Below are 21,911 nucleotides of genomic sequence, written 5' to 3'. Positions count from 1 at the left end.
TTTACATTAGCTTTTTTGACACGACAGAGAGTACACGATGTTGCTACCCCATAGATTAGTGTACTTACACAGTAGCATGACGTACAGTATTTTGCTGTGTGGTCAAACTGCTGACAATGACATAGTGTTTGCTCTGCAAAAGAGAGCTGTTCGTGTTATATATCAGCTTGGTTATAGACAGTTTCTCAAAGAAAAATTTAAAGAAATATATATTATGACTGTTCATTGTCAGTACATTTATGAAAATTTAATATACGTTCACAAAAATCGTCACCTTTTCGCTCTTAATAGTGATTTTCATTATTATAACACTAAAAATAAGGGATTGCTTGTAACTAAATATAACAGGCTTCATAAGATACATAATAGCTTTGAGAGTATACATTTTTATAATAAAGTCCCAGCCACTTTTAACGTGCGTTCATATAGTAAACTTACAACTCTTACTTGAATTGGAACTATAGTGGGACCAGCTATCGCTGTGGTGTGGACTGGATGTGTATTTTGTGAAGTGCGCGCGCTCGCTGCCTGGTTCTCGTCACCTATCAGACGTTCGCAACTCGAGCATTTGTGCCTTATGATCGCTGCATTATTTGTGTACTTTTTTACGATTTAAAGTTCTTGTAAAAGTGAATTAACACGTTGCACTTCTTCACTCAGCTCATTTTAATACTATCAATGATATATACAGGAACTACGGCTGGTTTAAAATAAACCTTTTTCTCCCCCTGGTGAAGAAAGACAGACCAGGATTATCTACCGCAAGATTCACTAGTGACCGTACACCTACTCGGCGTGGCGGCTACACGAGAAACCCACCTACGACCAAGAGAGCCTCAAAAATACTTAACCCTAAAATACGCTGTTTTAAATTTGTACTTAATCTTAAATCAAACATAAAAGTAACTTTAATAGAGAAAATTTTAAAACTTTATAATTATTAACTTAAATAATTATTAATTTAAGTTTGATAAATAACTTGTAAATTTATTTTTGTCAATTTTATTTAATCTTTAAATAATGGGCGTTATCAATAAATAAATTTAAATGTTTTATTAAAAAATTGGCTCTGTCGTAAATCCTACTACTCTAAGGCTATACATAAGTGATCAGAGAATCTGGGACTAGATTATGATTATATTATAGCAATAACAATGCTGGGACAGTTTCTTGCGCTGCTTCTTCTCTCTGAGAGCACCACTTGTTTCTTAAGCGGTGGTAGTGTTAGAAATGACTTCAAAAAGAATTCAATTTAGAGAAAATAAATGCCTTTTTATTCAGTGGCAAGTTAAGGGTCCTTCTGTATTAAGTTATTGCATAATTAACTAACCTAACAACATTTATAGTGACCATATCACAATAGTACCAGTCGGAGGCTCCTTTACAGGATGCCGGCTAGATTATGGGTACTACAACGGCGCCTATTTCTGCCGTGAAGCTGTAATGTGTATGCATTACTGTGTTTCGGTCTGAAAGGCGCCGTAGCTAGTGAAATTACTGGGCAAATGAGACTTAACATCTTATGTCTCAAGGTGACGAGCGCAATTGTGATGCCGCTCAGAATTTTTGAGTTTTTCAAGAATCCTGAGCGGCACTGCATTGTAATGGGCAGGGCGTAAAATTACCACCAGCTGAACGTCCTGCTCATCTCGTCCCTTATTATCATAAAAAAAAAAACAATATAAGTTATCCTTTATGCTTCAGGGTTCAAGTTTTATCTACAACAAAGTAATTAATAGGAGGGCCAAAAATGGCCTGTAGTGCTTGGAGAAGAGAGGCTGTGGTACCAGCTAAAACAATGAACTGACATAGATACGTCGCGACTAGTTTACTTTAGTTATTTTCGATTACTAGTTAGAAAGCTATTCGCGCTATATTTATAACCTAGATCCTAAATAATCAAAGAGAAAAATTTAAAATAAATAAACATTTCGACAGTTGCATCTCAACATTTTCCTGAGAACATAAACACATTAACGAATTATCTAGAAACTGGAGACTTGTGGCGGGTCGCGACTCTCGATATCTCGTTATAACACTGGAGCAGTTCTGGCATTTGCTCGTGTGTGTCCCGAGGGAGACTGTCACATTTAAATATATAGGTAGGTGTACCGCCTCTACACCCGGGTACAGCCTCGCATCTGACAGTGACACAGCTAATTAAGATGCATGAATGAATCTTTGGCTCTCGGCCGTTTAATTTGACGTAAGTTGTGACTCCAGCGCCTCACTTGGGCGCCATATCAGGCCAGTAGTTGACATGGTACCGGTGCGTGCTGCCCTCGAACAGCCGGTCGAGCCAGTTCTCCAATCCATCCAGCAGGTTCTCTGCAACACACACCATATTATTGATAATCTTTACAGCATCACTTGAGTATTCTGGCAAGTAACTCCTCGACTTTTTTAATGAAAATAAGGGACGAGACGAGAAGGACGTTCAGCTGATGGCAATTGATACGCCCTGCCCATTACAATGCAGTGCCGCTCAATAATATTGAAAAAACCAAAAGTTCTGAGCGGCACTACAATTGCGCTCGTCACCTTGCGACGTAAGATGTCAATTCTCATTTGCTACGGCGCCCTTCAGACCGAAACATAGTAATGCTTATCCATTACTGCTTCACGGCAGAAATAGGCGCCGTTGTGGTACCCATAATCTAGCCGGCATCCGGTGCAAAGGAGCCTCCCACTGGTAAACGACTCAAATGAGATCGCCTTAAGGATTATTTCAAGCACTACTTCAAGTCCATATCTTTGTTAAACATGTGACATTCTTGAGGATCTCCTGATATGGTAGATTCGAAGTGAAGTGGAGTTAAAACAATTTTTTATTATACAAGCTCCTACCTCAGTAATTTATATGCATGATACATAATTCAAAAATAAAATTTGAAATGAAAATTTTATGACCTGAGAGTTGAACAAAGACTACAAGATTTTATGACGATACACTCGATCGGTTAGCTCAGTTAGACGAGCATTCGCACGGAACGCGAGAGGTCGTGGGTTCGAGTCCCGCATCGTTCACAAAATTTCGTTTCCAAATTTTATTTGTGTATTAATCCTAGAAGTGAGTAATCACTTTAAAAACATAACAAATTGTTTTGACACATAATTATTGATTATCTAAATCATATAATATCGACATTACAGTCCAGTGGGAGGCTCCTTTGCATAGGAAGCCGGCTAGATTATGGGCACCACAACGGCGCCTATTTCTGCCGTGAAGCAGTAATGTGTAAATATTGCTGTGTTTCGGTCTGAAGGGCGCCGTAGCTAGTAAAATTACTGGGCAAATGAGACTTAAATTCTTATGTCTCAAGGTGACGAGCGCAATTGTAGTGCCGCTCAGAATTTTTGGGTTTTTTCAAGAACCCTGAGCGGCACTACATTGTAATGGGTAGGGCGTATCAATTACCATCAGCTGAACGTCCTGCATATCTCGTCCCTTATTTTCATAAAAAAATGAGATATTATTACAGGAATACAGAATGCGACGCACCCAGCAGTAGGGGCTCGGAGGGCCGTCGCTCGTCCTCGGAGGAGGAGTCGGCCTCCGACGTGAACCCGATGAAGGCGCCCACCTCGGGGTCGCGGGCTGCACCCAGCGACCGTCGCATGCGGCTCGTGCGCTGCAATAATGTATACTATTACCTACCAACGTAACTTTCTTTAGTTAAAAATTGTACCATTTATCATGTGAGTAACATTAAATATTGTGAATCAAAAGTGCTTATTAAATACAATAAGTTCCGACGCCCAGTACATAACTCGTATAACAAAATACAAAATATTTCATAAAAAGTAATATAGAATAAACTGTAAAGAATACAAAAAATAACAAATAGAGTGGTATTCTTCACAAGTAAAAATACGAGTGTAAAGGAGACAATTTTTTTTGGGCCTGGGTGAACTGTGCATCTGTCATTTTGATTTTGATGTTGTCAAAACAGAATTCTGTATTCTTCGTTTCTTTCGAGTTGCGTCAGTTTTTTTTTATGGAATAGGAGGACAAACGAGCGTACGGGTCACCTGGTGTTGTGATCATCGCCGCCCACATTCTCTTGCAACACCAGAGGAATCACAAGAGCGTTGCCGGCCTTTAAGGAATGTGTACGTGCTCTTTTTAAAGGTACCCATGTCGTATCGTCCCGGAAACACCGCACAAGGAAACTCATTCCACAGCTTTGTAGTACGTGTAAGATAGCTCCTTGAAAACCGCACTGTGGAGGACCGCCACACATCCAAATGGTGGGGATGTTATCCTAACTTATGGTGTGTCGTGCGAAGGTGGAATTCGGCGGCAGGAATCAGGAGAAACAGCTCTTCGGAACACTCCCCATCATAAATGCGGTAGTGGACACACAATGAAGCGACGGCTCTACGCAACACCAAGTGATCCAGCCGTTCACAGAGCACTGGGTCCCCGAAAATTCGAGCTGCTCTGCGTTGCACGCGGTCAAATGGATCGAGCAGATACTGGGGTGCGCCAGACCAGAGATGACAGCAATACTCCATGTGTGGCCGGACCTGCGCTTTGTACAGCGCTAGAATGTGGGCCGGCTTGAAGTATTGCCGTGCTCTATTAATGACGCCCAGCTTCTTCGAAGCCAATTTGGCTTTGCCCTCCAGATGCCCACGGAATTGGCAAACGCTCGAGATTTCGAGACCCAGTATTCCGATACTAGGCGAGGCTTTGCGCAGTACTGTGCCCTCCCCAGAATACGAGAATTCTCTGGCTTTGGCAGAGCCGGCACCCTCCTGGGGTAATATCTTTTGTAGGACCTCCGGTCCTCGACACTAACCTATGCGAAACATAGCGGCACTAGGCTCCTACGTCACGCCGGTATTCTGTGCGAGTGTGGTAAGTAACCCGGACGAGTCTAGCCCGATTGTGCTGACGTCATAAGACTTTCCAAAAGCACGTAGTCGCATCTTACGACACTCATGGGTCTGGGACAACCCTATTCTCTGTACGCCCCGGAGAAGCACAGGACATTATTATTTTGCATTATTTGGTTTATATCATAGATTTTAGTATCGCGTCTACAGCATATTATACTGCAGGCAGTCGTTGCGTAAATTGTGCATTACGATTTGATCGTAATGTGCGAAAAAATTAATTAGTGTCCGAGATACATGGATGTTTGAATTGGGCCTCCGGAGAATACAAAATTGAAAAATTCCGGTAACCTATCCATGACTTTGGTCAAAATAAATATCTTCTACGGGGTAGGATACAATCAAGGCACACAAGTAGAAAAACTTATTTACTGGTTGACCCATCGATTTCTAATACTAGAGCTGCTCTTGCCGGATACTGTTGCAATAGTTTGGTTGGTAGATATTCTGTTCGTTGCTGTGCATATCAAATTTCTGTTGTGTGGTATTTAGGTCAGGGCATCAAGATGAGAATGAGCCACCTGCATCGTTTCTGGATCAGATCTAAATAGATGATTTATATTATGAATAAATATTTATACTATATGAACAATGTGTTTTTTCTTCCTATCATATTCCTATAAACAGTGTATAAAACCTTACCTCAATAGTATTTATATGAAATACTTATTTTATTAAGACACGACTTTGAAATTATAATGATAATTGTTTAATATTTTTGGTAAGCTTTCTCGTTTGGTGGTTATTAGTGCCCTGACTATTAAACTGAAGTATTGGGGTGTACACACGCCAGAGTCTATTAATATACTTGTATGATGAAGAGTTTTGTTCTGTGTATCATTGTAAACCATCTTTAATCAGCTGTATGCTTAATCTTCCTACAGGCTCTAGTTTATTTTGATATCAGATAGTACTACCCCTACTTAATTATTTCCGTTACTGTTTTCACAAGATATTACCTAATAGCTTATTATTAACATTTCTATATGTTTTTAGGTTATTTTGACGTTCACATTTTTGTCATATTTCTCAGTACTCCGGTTAGAACATTTCTAAATTTTAACCGTTGTAATCTAGAGATTATAATTAATAAATCAATATATGTTTCAATACTATACACCACATTTCGATGTGGGCCTAATCGTCGAACATATAAAACTGTCTCCCTTACGTAAAGTTTAAGTTAAAGAGTAGTAGAGGCTATAGCATCATATGATCGCGACGCTGTCCAGCTTCCTTGACGACACACACAGCTAGTGGTACTACGCTACTGCTGGTGGGACGGCACATGTCACATACAGAGTGTGGTGTGTGTGTGTGTGTGTGTGCGCTCACCTTGTGCGGCTGTGCTCCCTCGGGGTGCTTGGGGTGGTAGATACAGAAGTACTTGCGGTGCGGGTTGAGAGCCAGCACCGTGCCCACACAGTTGCGGGCGTTGACCCGCAGCGGCGCCCCCGTCGCGCCGCCCCCTCCCGCCGTGCCCAGAGACTGCGACAGCACGCGGCTGAACCATTGCACGTGCCGGTCCACACACAGGAACGCAAACACCAACGTCTTATTCCTGTAACACGCCGTCATCATCACACTAACACACTGTATCGTTTATTATTAGATATCTCTAATATGTTATATTAAAGCAATATCTCCTTTTATAAGTATTACATATTATTTTTATTTCATCTTCATCAGCCGGAAGACGTCCACTGCTGGACAAAGGCCTCCCCCAAAGATTTCCATGACGATCGGTCCTGCGCTGCCCTCATCCAACGTATTCCGGCGATAATGACCAGTCACGTCCAAATCGTCTTTTGAATAGAGGCTACAATATGTTTCACTTAATATCTCATCTCAATGACTGATAACTTTTTTTCTATTTTCTACCCCTTCGTATGGAAAACCCCACCATGCAAACCGGCGCATTAATATTATTCTGTTATCAGAGATACGTGGGGTTCGACGCTCGAGTAAATCTCAAATTAGGTATTGGGCCCATTATGATAAGAATTTTGTCAAATACTTGTCATTCTGCCAGCCAGTGCCCGGCATAACTATGATATTTGCTACTAGATCTATCCTATAATTTAAATGGCCCTTACCAGTTAAATAACACTATATATACATTGTGAAACGCAAATGATGTCTTTACTCGATAGATAAGTAACACGTAGCCTATTTGTAAATTTACTTGGACATTGTGAAACAGCCCCTTAGTTGAGGTTTCCTTATTTAAATTTATAACAATTTAAAAAGCTGTGCTGTGTGTAACGACCTACATAATTTACCAACAAATTCGTTTGAATGAAATGAAAAATTGTTTGATGTAGGTATCGATGGCGATCGGCGATTGCCTTACACTATTGAATGAGTGGACTCACTTGCGGTAGGGCCACACAATCCTGTGGAACCTGGTGAGAAGCTGCGACCGGCTCTGACCGTCCAGCAGCAGGACGATGGTGCGGCAGCCAGGCTTCTGCAGCCTGTGGTAGAGTCACTTTAAAATTATCTCCACAACAATATAAACAAGTTGTTGGATATAATTATTAATCATTGATTCAACACCATTTTGCTCAGATAGTTGAGTCTCTTGGAACTAGAAAAAATATTTTATCTAGTGAACTTATTTGAAGTATTTTTGCACTTAGGTACCAGACAAGTAAGGTTTTGTTTATTTTTGTTTTATAAATCACAAATTGTAGTTAAATTTAATAAGTTTCATCAGAATTATTACGAATTTGTTTATACAAGATGTCAATTGTCTGTCTGCATCTCAAACCACATTGAATGGAACCCATATGTATTTTTAAGGGTCTAGTCTGCCACGCCTCCGCTTCATGTGTTCTGAAGACTTTATCGGTTGTGAGAGGTACCTAGCTAGTGCCTTGTTCCCGAATATACTGTAGAAGTGGGCTGTTTCGGTTTACTGAGATTATCCGCTTTGCTGCGACGAACTGCTAATCAAGACTGATCTAGGTGTATTCCTCCTCAGGGAAACCCTGGATTCAATACAGGTTGGTGGATTGGTTCTTTCATTAGTTTTCGCCATAAATTATCCGCATTTCTTTTACATTACGTTCTCCACGATAGACTGTCTATTTACATGACAGCCTACCAACAATTGTGTGTTGGTTTAAGGCGGCCTACAAGTTATAACAACGTAAATGACTTTCTTTATGATACAACAGATTGGGAATGGAGCGACCGCCATCGTGCTATTTAAATTGTAAATTAACTTCTTTCGAAATTTCATTAAAACAAATGAAGAAGACTGCTGAGTTACTTGCGCCCGTTCTCTTCCGATTTGAGGCATTCATTTCCAAATGAGTGGTAATTTTTGACTTGCATATCCTATTTTTAACCGACTTCAAAAAGGAGGAGGTCCTCAATTCGATCGGTTTTTTTATGTATGTACACCGATTACGCGGAGATTTATGATCTGATTTACGTAATTCTTCTTTAGTTCGATGTGGAATAGATGCCATTTGCCAATATTTGACATGCCATTCATATTTTGAACATTTTTAATGATAATTTTTGTTTACTTTGATGATATAATTGTTTTTTGTGTACGGCGTTTTTAGGAGTTTTTATTCAGGTTGATAATTATAATATATAATATTACAATTATAAACTTATACTAAAAATACCTACTATTACATTTTGGCTTGGCACCGACTTAAAATCTATCAATAGGTAGCACATTTAAATTATAGTATTTTATTAATATTAAAGATAAAGATTTTCATAAGAGGTGTATTAAATTAAATATTTAATTAATGAAATCGTTTTTTTTAAAGTATTTTTTTTATTACATTCACGAGCAGCCGTACCTGACCAGCCCGTTGTACTTCTCGGCCCGCAGCTCGTGCAGCCTCATCTCGGGCTGCGCGGGGCCGCAGGGGGCGGGGCCCGAGCCGGCGGGGGCGGGGCCTCCAGCGCCGCGACGCCGCTCCTCCTTCTGGCGCTGCACGGCCTCTTCCTCCACCCGTCTATGAGGTTCGAGTGGACAAACATAATTTTATTATTCAGTAAAATTACCAATACCTAATATTATAGAAAAATAATTCGAAGTATTATATTCTATATGAATGCCTTTTTTAATGAAAATAAGGGACGAGAGGAGCGGGAAGTTCAGCTGATAGTAATTAAGCCACTACAATTGCGCTCGTAACCTTGAGACATAAGATGTTAAGTCTCATTTGCCTAGTAACTTCACTAGCGACCTTCAGACCGAAACACAGTAGTGTTTACACATTCTGCTTCCTGCCAGAAATAGACGCTGTTGTGGTACCCATAATCTAGCCGGCTTCCTGTGCAAAAAGCCTCCCAGAGCCTCCCTCCAATAACGGCTGCACTACAACCAGTGATATGCTAAACTCACATGAGGTAGGCCATCAGGTATCCGACGGCCAGTACCAGAGCCCCGGTAGCCAGCACGGAGGCTGCGGACAGGGCGTGAGTTGTTCTCAGTGCCAGAAGTCCACGCTCCCCCCACTCGCACACCTTGAGGAAGGCACGCCACGCCGCACTCGCCGCTGCCTCGTCCACCAGCTCCTGTGGCCACTCAAGATATTATTATAAAGGCATAAAAGGCATTTATTTTTTCTCAAAGTGGCTCTCTGAGAGAGAAGAAGCAGTGCAAGAAGCTCTCCCAGTATTCTTTTTTTTATGCTCATTTCAAAAAAAATATACAATATTATACAGTCATTTCTATCGCTGTAAAACAATCATAATCTAGTTCCAGGCTGTCCGAACTCCGACTTAGATATTCAGCTGTGGAGAAGTAGGATTTACGACAGAGCCATTTTTAATAAAACATTTAAATTTATTTATAGATAATGCCTGAACAGTGGCTGGGACTTTATTATAAAAGTGTATACATTTACCCTTAAAGCTATTATGTATCTTATGAAGCCTACTAGAATTAGTTACGAGCAATAAGTCAAAAAGCTTAATCGATTTGCTTTTGATTTAAAAGTTCGAGAACTATCGATCAAGCGCTCAATTTGTGTTGCAATATATTGATGTGCGCAGACCATCGGCTAAACAGTCGATCCGCGAGTCCCAAATGACCACGACTGCCAGTCTCCTATAAGCATTTGAAGCAGCCCCCAAAACACAGTATATTCTTTTTATACGCTTTATATTAGCTTCACTTGTATGTTTGTAACTGACTCCTTTAGACGAGATTTTGACCCACTTTAAACGGCCAGATTTCATTCGAACTTTGTAGATTTATCGAGGACTGATGACAATACACTAATTTGATAACATTATTCCATTATTCAATATTGAAACTAAGATTTTTGTCACAATTAATGGTAATCCTTCGATATTCAATGACATTTTCTTCAAAATCGAAGTCAGAGTGAAGTTTGACCATCGTTTCAGTAAAAACTACGAGAAATTTTGACTTTATAAAATATAAGTAACAACAGCATATGTCCTTTTTGCATTTGTGCTGATTACTTATTTCCATTCCCATACAAAAATCAGAAGAAAAAAAATTACGAAATGACGTAATTTTACGAAATAATTTCTTGCGATAATATATTATTATTTCTCATAGGATTTCAGCAAATTATGGTTCAAACAGCATTAACAGCTGCTTTTAATTAACGAAACATTCACTTCCGAGTTGTAAAAAAGTCAACAGGTGGGTACGACCACTGACCTCTACTATATACCACTGGACTGGCAGCTGTCAAAGTGCTTTTGTGTCTGTTTGATATTATTTTTATTTTGGCGCTGTTGGCCATGTAGTTAGAGTCTTCGGTACTAAAACTAGTCATGACAACCTCAGCAAACATCGATAGATGGTGGGAAACTATTTACAAAAAAAATTGTCTACTTTATTACGCCGATTCTATATGTATAAATACCACGGATAACGAACGAAATCAATTCAAAATGAAAAAATACTTCATACTACTGTACGCTTCTCTCGCAGCCATTTGTATTATACGTCAAAATTAGTTCTCCGGACGCTCGCGGGTGGCGCTTCAAAAAGGCACAAAAAATTTGCTGTCAAACATTTGGAACAGCCTGTCCAGTGGTATTTATAAAAAAAATAGATAATTTGGCAAACGAGCGGTACCTGCACGTGCGCCTCATAGGCTAGCACCTCGTCTGGGTGCAGCAAGCGCGTGACCAGGCGGTGCAGCGCTCGCGTGGTGCGGTTGAGTCGCTCGCCGTGCGACGGGTCGCCGGGCCCGCAGCTCGGCCACGTCTCGTTGAGCCACTCGAAGTGCACGCGGCCGGGCTCGCGGCGCCAGAGTACCACCACGCGGTGCTCCAGCGGCGTGTCGGCCGCACCCGCCAGCGCCGCAAGGAAGTGCGGCTGGCCGTGCGGCGCCACGTACGCGTAGCGCAGTCGGGGAGGTGCCCGCCGTGCTAGCGCCCGCAACTCGCCTAGCGCATGCGCCGACCGCGCCACCACCACGCAACACAGCCGCCGCCGAGCCGCACGCCACTCTAGCGGGCACACGCGCTCCAGCACGCTCTGCAACCAACCGACAGACGCGGGCGGCGATTATGAATGAAAACTTTATTAATTACAAACACAAACCACACAGAATAATACAAATAAAAAAGACTTACAGAGTTTAAAAAAGGTAATTAAGAACTGATAACATAAAAAAATAGAATTAAAAAAATTATATGTACAATATTATAGTGATTATTAGCAGTGTCATGCTCCGTTGGTATAATACCAACACAGCGCTGATTTTCTGCAGCCCCCTTGTGACCCATTGGGTTACTACTATTGTTAAATAATATTTTTTGTTTTATTAAAGGTTCCATTAATAATACGAGATATACTAAAGAAATTATTCTATTATAAAAATGTCTCGAGATATCTCGATTATAAAAATTTGTAGCTAATGATTAAGTAGGTAATTTTGTCCGCGAGTCAAATCAAGCAAACACAATGGTTGGTCAGGTCAACGGTCGAGTTTTGGATCTAAATCCAACCTAAGTAACAACAACCAACACAACTAAATAAATTAATAAGTACAAATTCTCATTATTATAATTAGTACTATAATACCATAAAGGTAATATTTAATCATTTCAATTATCTTCTAAAAATCACAAATCCAGTTACTGTCTTTAAGTCAAACAGCCGTCAGCGACTCTGAACTTCGAGTCTCTCTATCTCCAGTTATAACAAAACACGATTAGTAATACTAATTAGTAACGTCATTCGACTATGAAAATAAGATTATTACTTATTTTATAATCGACTATAAATATTAGTAATACAAAATAATTCGATATATAGTTAGAAAGACAAATTAAAATTCTTTAATATGAAAACCTTAGCAATGCGAAGAAGTGCAGCACAAATTATTTTCATATATTAATTATTAAATAATCAATTAGACTGTCCATTACTTCTATCTAAGATTGGATTATGTGTACCACCTTATCCTTGTCGTATTAGTACATATCTGCCAGTACATGTAAGATTCTTCAGAAACAGTTATGGCTCAAATTCACCTATCCAACTTATTTAAAAATTATATAACAGTAAAATTCCATAGTTATAATAGTATAGACATAAATTTTTCATACATTTAGCAATTTAAAAAAATACGCTTTTGAACCATTATAATTTGGATGTATAAACTTATAGTTTTAGTAAAAGTAAACATACATATTGTAGTAGCATTACTTAACTTACAATGATAGATGAAGGCAACGCTGTGCATACCTATAATTTAGATATATAAGTATTAAATATAACAAATTTTACATTATAAGTAGTCATAATATTAATTGTATATCTAGTTCGTAAGCCTTTATTAATCCTACTAATATTATAAATGTGAAAGTTTGTATGTCTGGATGTATGTTTGAACTTCTTTAACGCAAAATCTACTGAATAGATTTTGATGAAACTTTACAATAATATAGCTTACACACCATAATAACAAATAAGCTATAATTTATAAAACTATAGTGTGAATTATACAAAATATAAAAGAAGTGTGATTGTTACTAATGAACGCAACTAGCGCCATCTCTTATCAACTAGCAAGGAAAAGATCAGGATACAATTTATATGGCAAATCAACGTTTGCCGGGTCAGCTAGTAAATAAATAAATTATAGCAATTATTCATAATCGCACACCGTTGCCTCGGGTCACTCTCGCGAAGGCCGCGGCCGGTACTCTCACCTGAGAAGAGAGTCGCGGCAGGGTGAGCAGCTGGTTGGCCTCGATGAGGTCGTGGAGAGTCTGCGTGGGGATGTCCGCCGTGCTCACGGTGGCCGCGGGTTCGGTGGAGTCCTCCTTCAGGAGTATCATGGTGTCGGTGTTGCGTTGCACCTTAAAGCGCTCGGCCAACTTCTGGGTGTCACGCGACGTTAAATCCACAAACCTGCAGACCACGACAATAATTGGAATCCTAGTGTACAACGATAACATATAGGACTAACTAAAATACCAGTGATTAGAATCAGAATATCTTTATGCAATTAAAAAAAAAATCTCGAGGACCACACTGAATCGTGATAAACTATTCTAATATACAAAAATACAAATTTGTATCCTTAATTATACTTTTTAAAATAATCATTCACTTTTTCATATGGCATAAAAATGCCCGCAAACTGATGAGACCACATAGGGACAATATACCTACAATTGTAGATGTAGTCACCGGTCACTGTCCCTTGAACAAGTATCTGTCTATCATGGGTGTAACAAACAGATTTTTGTGCAGAGGATGCATGGAGGCAGAGCAAACACCAGAACACGTGGTTATGGAGTGCAGTAGTGTGGCCGAACAACGGGCACAGATACTCCAATCACCAGCATCGCTTCCGGATGCCGGCAGAAACTTAAAAAGACTGCTAGACTTCTGGGCTGGTTGGAGTACGAAGACATACAAAAACGCATAACGGCCCAATCAATCTAAAATAAACTATGGCATAAGAATGTGTAGGTATCAAAAAATTTCTCATATAATATGTCAAGTGAAATGAAAAAGTAAACGACATTATTATATCGAGTGGAGAATAGTAGATTGTTAACCGAGGGTCGAAAGAATCAATTCCCGAGGTATTTAGACGCCCGAGCGCAGCGAGGTCGGCTATAATCCTAGTAGGAATTGATACTTTTACCCGAGTTAAACACTCTACTTTTCATTTCGAATATGAGGAAAATAAAACTAGTTGTTTATCTAAGCACAGATTAGTATCCCGCCAATTTATGTCGACTTTTTAAATTTCAAATATGGACCGCGTAATTGTTGCGGTTTATTCCGCTCAAAGAAGTTTGTGCTAAGTTCACACGGGCTGTTTGGAAAGCCACATGGCCGCAGCATTTTTTTAATTAGTTCTTTTTTTACATAAAACTCTTCACAGCAATTCTATTTTTAAAGTTCATTCCTGCCCTTAGGTGGGAAGTAATTTGTATGAGTTTTTCCCTCTCTATGGAGGGAAGCAGCATTTTCCACCCAATAACGCCATCAGTGAATAAACTTCATCACTACTCAATCTCTACTAATCAAACTTAACGATCTTAATCGGAATATCTTTACCAGCCCACTCAGGTTTTGAAAAAATAAGTTTTTAAGCCATGGCTAAGTGTAATTATTTAAAAATATGTGTTTATTTACGAGTGAAAACACCATCGTTCGAACTTCAAATAATATCTCTCCATATTTTTTGAGCAACTAAGCAATTGAATTATTTTTTTTATGATTTCAAATGTGGCCTTAAACCAGACGAGTCAGTTGATCGACTTCCAATGGTGTATAACATAACTATTTAAGCGCGGTCGTCCAACGTTGGTGATGAAGAAATAAACGGTCGTCCTACGACGGCTGTTACCGAGGCAAATGTGCTAGCAGTGAATTATTTAATTCAAGAAAACAAATGAATTACATACAAAGAAATTCCTAGTATCGGAATGCTGGGTCTCGAAATCTCTAGCGATTGCCAATTCCGTGGCCATCTGGGCAAAGCCAAATTAACTTCGAAGAAGCTGGGCGTGGCGGTCCTCCACAGTGCGGTTTTCAAGGAGCTTTCTTCTACAGAACTACAAAGCTGTGGAATGAACTTCCTTGTGCGGTGTTTCCGGGACGATACGACATGGGTGCCTTCAAAAAAAGCGCGTACACCTTCCTTAAAGGCCGACAACGCTTCTGTGATTCCTCTGGTGTTGCAAGAGAATGTGGGCGGCGGTGATCACTTAACACCAGGTGACGCGTACGCTCATTTCTCCTCCTTTTCCATAAAAAAAATCGGCATATATTGCAGATTGGATCGGGAAGCGTTCACAAGATTCTACACGAGCACCTTCGCGTGAGAAGGATAGTTTCGCGCTGGAATGCGTGAACTTCACTGATCAATGAATTTGAAGCAGGCTTGTCTCGGCGCGTTTACGACATTGTGACACGTGACGAATCCAGGATTTATTAATAAGATCTCTAAACAAAGCGTCAGTCGACAGTTTGGCAACGCCTACCAAAGTGAAGCGATAAAGAAGCACAGATACAATTATAATCGCTAGTTTCTTCACTGTGACGGGGTATTTAGTGTCCATTCTATTACGAAATCAAAGGTGCATTCACGCTGAATGGTATTATAATGCTATGAAATGCCTGCCAGACTACAGTCAAGACTTACGCGAACGAGAGCCATTCCCTGTACCGGAACGCCGTGATGAGGTACCGCAGCCGGATGGTCTGCCGCTCCTCGAACACGAGCGCCTTCACCTTGTTGTCCTCGAAGTCGTTGAGGAACAGCTCCTGGTTGCTGTCGGACAGGCTGTAGATCATTCGGTACGGAAACTTCCATCTCATGTACTCTGCAAGTATTTTAGCTGCATTTGTAATAAACACACATGAAGATATCAACTGTTTGGTACAACTGAGTCAAATTGTTTAATAAAACCAAAATGATAAAAACTTTTTTTTTTTAAATATTTTCTTACAATTGCTAGACCTCAAGTGGTATTAAAATTTATTTAGCTTACTCGTGTAAGTCATGACGGTGGAGTATTTTTGTTGCATCGCTTCATATAGACTGTAATTAAAGTAATTTGTAAAATGATGAAGCTGTAAGTGATTGATAATAGTGGAATATTAGTGTTCTGTAGTATTGGTTCTAAAATTTCTTGTACTCGTAAATTTGATGAATTATATCTGTATTTTTATTCGTACTTTTGATGTAGGTTTGTTTTACCGAATCATATACACGGTGTTGAATACCTGAATTTATTAAATTGATAGATACTGGGTATTTTAAAAAAGTCTCTATGCTGATGATGCGGCATTGACATACGCCAAGTCGTGCAAAGCGTTCTCCGCCTCGTGTCAAAGATGCCTCGCCAACTTATACAACTGCCAGACGAGCTCAAAAAGTGGCGTCTGTCGGCGAACATGGCCAAAATCCAGCAAGCGGGGATGAAGTTTACCGGCCACCACCTGCGTTGTAAGCAGTGTAAGGTGCCAGGCCGGGTCACCATACGTACCGAGTATATTGGGCAGAGAGGAGAGGCTATCCTTATAGATGTAGGTTTGCCTGTCGATGACGTAGAGCAGCGCGGGCAAGGCTGGCACCGCGAGTCGCCGCGCTAGGCCGGGCTCATGCGCCGCGTGTACGGTTGCGGTAGTCACGCCAAGTGGCCTTAGCGCTGCGGCTAATTTCCGCCATGCGCCCGCAACTCGCACGCACTCAAAGCACCAGTCCGAGTAAAACAGCACCAGTGCAGGCGTATGCACGCTTTGCTCCACTATATGCTTCTCGAAGTGTCTGTAACATAATAATACTTATCAGGATCATTGCAAAGCACTTGTTGTTTCAATATGACTAAACATATGCTTGAATTAGTTCTCAGTGACGTTATAGCTTCACCAGTAGGTCGAAGATGCCCACCATGAATCTTTGGAAATTATTATTATTACACTTAAGCTTCACTTGTATGTTTGTAACTGACTCCTTTACACGCGATCTTGACCCACTTTAAACGGCCAGATTTTATTCAAACTTTGTTGATTTATCGAGGACCGATGACAATACACTAATTTGATAGAATTATTCCATTATAGCATTAAATTGAAAATAGTGTATAAAAAATATATTTTATTGTAAAAAAAGCGTGGGGTGTAGAAGAATTATTATTTTAATAATATCTTAAAAAGCACCCCACGCTTTTTAGAGATGGAGTGGAGCGTCTCAGACTTATAAATAATGCAAGTTATTTTGAGATGATATGTAAAGGTTTGTTGCAAGCAACAAGTAGATTCCTACTTCTATCCTGTGTCACATATCTTGATTGATAAGTTACGCATAAATATTCTTGTAATAACAATCCACCTTGGTTCTCGCTTGCTCTTATTCAACTTACCAGTAAGATATCGAAAGTGCATGCTTTAGCATTCCATTTATGGAATAAAATAAAATGCAAAATAAACTTTTCCAAACGACTTTTCTGAAGGATTCGATAAGTTATTCAACCTTAATTACAAAGCTATCTCAAGTAGAAATTCGTGGCAGTCTGCTGAGATGGCTGGAATCTGACATAAGTAATACCAAGCAATAGCGATCCCTTTAAGGATTTAGATTTAAAAAAACTCATTCAATTCAGTCTCATGCCAGAATTTGGCGAGTCAACGTCTCCCGAGGATGCCTCGTGTAGACCCGAAACACGTGTCGAATTGATTAAAGACAAATCTTAACGGAATTTACACTCAAGGAAACTCACAACATTTGGATAGTTATGGATTTCCGCAAAATAACGACTCATTCAATAAATGTTGTTTAAGATGTTTTTTCTTTTTTAATAGATGTTTAATGTAGATAATATAAATGTTAGTATAAATCTTTGTAAAATATATTTAACAATCGTACTTTTCTTAAAACACTGTTAACTGATATCTGTTGTTTTTACATACCAGCGGGAGCCTCTTTTGCATGGGATGCCAGGTAGGATATGGCTACCACAACGGCGACTATTTCTGCCGTGAAGCAGTAATGTGTAAGCATTATTGTGTTTCGGTCTGAAGGGCGCCATAGCTAGGTAAATTACTGGGCATATGTCTATAGGTGACGAGCGCAATTGTAGTGCCGCTCAGAATTTTGCGGTTTTTTCAAGAATCCTGAGCAGCAATGCGTTGTTATGTTGTTATATTAACATCAGCTGAACGTCCTGCTCATGTAGTCCCTTATTATCATAAAAATAACTTAACTAGCGCATCATATGGCCACAGCCGGCATAGTCATGTAAATGATGATGTCGACAGTGTACAGATTCGGTTCATTGAGTATGAGAGTAGGTCAGTGCGTCAATTGGCCATCATCAATCAAATCAAAATAGTAGTAATGGTAGGGAATTGAATAAGAGTGATGTATATAAATAATGGTTTGTTGGCAGCGCCTGCAGGGGCTAGAGCCCTATCTGATGCCAATGATGTGCGAGCTTACTGCATGCCGTCATCAATAACCTTGGTCGTTAAAAAACCACAAGGAAAATTCTACTTTTGAAGCAAATAAATTAAATTATTTACGCACCTGGTTGTAACAGACAATTTGTGAAGGAATGTAATATCTTGATCTTGAGTACGGAAATGTGCACTGAAGAAATCATATGGATCATTGCTGTAACAAAAAAACTTGATTGTTAAGAAATTAATAATGATTCTGAAAGTGGGACAAGCTCCTGAATGTATCTTCCTTAGAGGTCCATTGGCTTATGCTGCCGTTAAAACTTAAATACTAATATTAAATACTTTTTTTTAAAGTAAACAACGTAATAGCAGAAAATAACATAACATCTGTCTGGATGTATGAAGCATTGTGGGGCATGTTTCTCAATAGAAAAAAAACAAAATACTACACAAACTAGACATCTTGTTTTAGTAGCCGGCGGCAACTAGATGACCACAGCCAGGAATAGAAAAAATGTAAAAAGACAGAGGAGGCTCTTACTCAAGGGATCCAAACTTTTAAAGTATTTTTCTACTCCTCTACACTGTTTTAGTCTGTTTCTTTATAGTCATTCAAATTCACTCATTTAGTCTTATTCTGTCAGTCAAATCTTTCCCCATCACACATCTTTCAATTAAGGTTTAGCATATTATTAGTTCATTGGTTGCCTTACTACATACCCAGGTTTGGCAGCCATAAGTAAGGACAGACAATGACAATGTACATGTATAGTAATACACCTTATGTGGACTTGAAGAGGTTTCAAACTTTTCTTAAAGATAATACTTGGAACACTAGGTAATGTGCAAACAGGAGTGCAAGATTCAGAAAAGAGTGTTGAAAACTAAAATACACTAAATTATACAATAAATAAATTATGGACTACAACAGAATATGAGATTCTCTCATACTCAGGCTTTTTCAGGCAGACTACATCTTTTCTTCCCTTAATCAACGATTAAAGGAAAAATGAGTTATAAATAAAAAAAGATAAGTAAAGCTACAGTTCTAGTATCAAATAGTGTCACCCCTTTGCCCAATGCCCTTCTCAGTTATTCTTAAAGCTATCTAAACATTAAAAAAAGTAAAGTTTGAATAGGACACTGTGTTATCAAAAATTTGATTGAAGATAGAATGTTTAACTTACTGCAGAAGCAAACAATAACTCTGGTATCAATGAAGTCAGAATAGAGACAGATCCTAAGCCATGTTATATAGTACTGAGCAGGTATCTTCTCAAATTCTGTTTTGAATGAAAATTTCTAATGCCAACCCCTTGGTATTTCATGGCATTAGAAATTTACATCCCAAATTTCGGGTTGTTAAATTTCCACCTATCTAGACAGTTTAAATACAATTTTCCAGGCATAATGTATTGGAATTAGCAGTCATAGAGATAATAATATTGACACACTTTTTACACAAACTATCTTGCCCCAAGTTAAGCATATATAGCCTGTGTTATGGGTTACAAGACAATGATATATTCAATACAATATACTTACTTAAACATACATAAATTTATATAAACATACATAAATACATTTAAACATCCATGACTTGGAAACAAACATCCATATTCATCATATAAATGCTTGCACCTACCAGAGTTCGAACCCAGGACCTCTAGCTTAGTAGGTAGGAATAATAATGGTAATAATGTCAGACAAAACATCAGTGCTTCAAGCACTACAAAGCAACAACTTCTCATTCTATTGGAATGTCATAACTCAGTTCAATCCATTGTAAATGCAAACAGAATAACTACAATAGATAAAATTACACAATAACTAGCTGGGCAATGATGCTGCAGACAAAAGAATGACGAATTAACAAGATCAGGAATACTGTAGGGTGGCTGATATCACATATTAAACAAGTAGCACAAATTGGACACCATTGAATCAGAAAAAAAGAACCCTAGAATCATTGCCATACTCTGGCCAATGAGAGATGTCAAGTTTCTGATTGCAACAAAAATAACTGATTTTAAAGAATTCTAACCTGAACCTTGCATATTGGCTGTAGTCATGTCTCTGTTTGTACATATGATCATCTTCATTAGTTATGCCATACAAATCATATGCCTGCCGTCGTTCTGTATCAGACAGCAACTCATATGCCTGTTTAATTTCTACAAAATGAGTTTCTGCATTTGGATCCTCATTTTTGTCTGGATGCCTGTAACATCAACAACCCGTAAAGTGTTTGAAACAAATTTCTATGCCCTTAGCTATGTAATGTTTGTCAAGCAAAACATTAGGGTTACATTTCAATAATAATAATAATTGTATCACAATCAAATAAAGATTATTTATGTATAGAAGTGAAATTAACAGTTAGTGAAAGACTTGTTTTTTAAATATATTTAGAATATTTTCTATTAACCATTCCTTTGCAAGTTGTTTATACGCTTTTCTAATTTCAGGAAGACTGGCGCGGCGGTGTATTCCTAATATTTTATATGGGTCACCGATTTTTTGCGATAATATCAGAGGACACAACACTATCATCACTAAGACACACAGCCATCGCCCCTTCCAGACACGATATAGCCATTGCATATTATTGTTTCTATTTCTTATTTAACTGCACTATGACTAATTTATTGATAGTTCGTCCGCTCCATTACAAAATGCAGTGGTTTGTAAAAAAAAAATATAGTGGGTCATCAGTTTTGAGAAATCCTTATCATTCTTTTGTACCAAAATAGATTGAGATGGCTAAATCTGAATAATGCGACTACGGGAAAATTTCTCAGTAGGTTAGCTAGAGCCCATGCAAAATGCTACGCGCTACGGCTGAGCTACGTTCCGGAACACTATATCAAAGAGTATAATAATATATAGGGATATATTAAGGGACACAGTATGTATGTAGAATTCTCAATCTGCAATTGAATACGTCTCAGTCTCAACTCTCTAGTATATAGTTTATTATCTATGGTCTCAACTCTGAAAATTGAACAAACATTAACTTCAAACATAGACCATCTATGACAACAAAATGGCACCAGACAGAACGAAGAATGAAATGATTATATTCTCTTTGCAACTTACAAACTAACCTGTCACATATTTTTTTTCCATTCCTATCAAGAAGTTTTACCACCACCATCTTCAAAGTTAAGTTCACTTATAATTTCAGTAGGATCCAACCTACTTCTTGTGTGTGAAGATTGAAGTGTTTTTATTTTTATCAAGTTAGGGAAACAAATCAAGTCATTTGGATCAGAGATTAAATTATGAGTACAAATATGTACTAAAATTAGATGAAATTTTTATATTTACAGAAAAAAACTAGGTAACGTATTTATTAATATCCACAACTTACTATTATTGCCATAAATACTTAATCTGGCCATAAATACTACGAAAAAGGTGGTCAAAGTAGTAAGGAATATAATTTGACGAAATCCTATCCGAAAGCAAAATATTTTATCTCTGGAGACGGAGGATAGCACCTAGAACTAAGTCGCGTATTTTAAAAGATGACTTAGGACTAACAGCCCTTAAGAGACATACGGGTCATTTCTTAACTGATAATTTAAAAAAGAATAGACGGAGGAGG

At 38.7% G+C, this 21,911-nt stretch overlaps 1 protein-coding gene across 1 annotated transcript; it reads right to left on the bottom strand.

Annotated features, from left to right (window-relative positions):
- Positions 1 to 986: 986 nt before the first annotated feature.
- Positions 987 to 21,185, bottom strand: LOC126969312 (dnaJ homolog subfamily C member 16). The gene is made up of 13 exons (XM_050814677.1): positions 20,730 to 21,185; positions 20,346 to 20,522; positions 18,426 to 18,512; positions 16,387 to 16,667; positions 15,540 to 15,720; positions 13,084 to 13,285; positions 10,997 to 11,401; positions 9,281 to 9,453; positions 8,730 to 8,888; positions 7,278 to 7,379; positions 6,238 to 6,463; positions 3,503 to 3,632; positions 987 to 2,328 (listed from the first exon to the last, which is right to left on the bottom strand). The coding sequence occupies exons 1-13, from the start codon at positions 20,903 to 20,905 to the stop codon at positions 2,228 to 2,230; spliced, it is 2,400 nt and encodes a 799-aa protein (XP_050670634.1). The 5' UTR covers positions 20,906 to 21,185; the 3' UTR covers positions 987 to 2,227.
- Positions 21,186 to 21,911: the final 726 nt, after the last annotated feature.

The sequence above is a fragment of the Leptidea sinapis genome, chromosome 1, assembly GCF_905404315.1.
Source record: "Leptidea sinapis chromosome 1, ilLepSina1.1, whole genome shotgun sequence".
Lineage (NCBI taxonomy): Eukaryota > Metazoa > Arthropoda > Insecta > Lepidoptera > Pieridae > Leptidea > Leptidea sinapis.
Note: the sequence above shows the minus strand (reverse complement) of the source record. Positions and strands in the feature narration are given on the sequence as shown.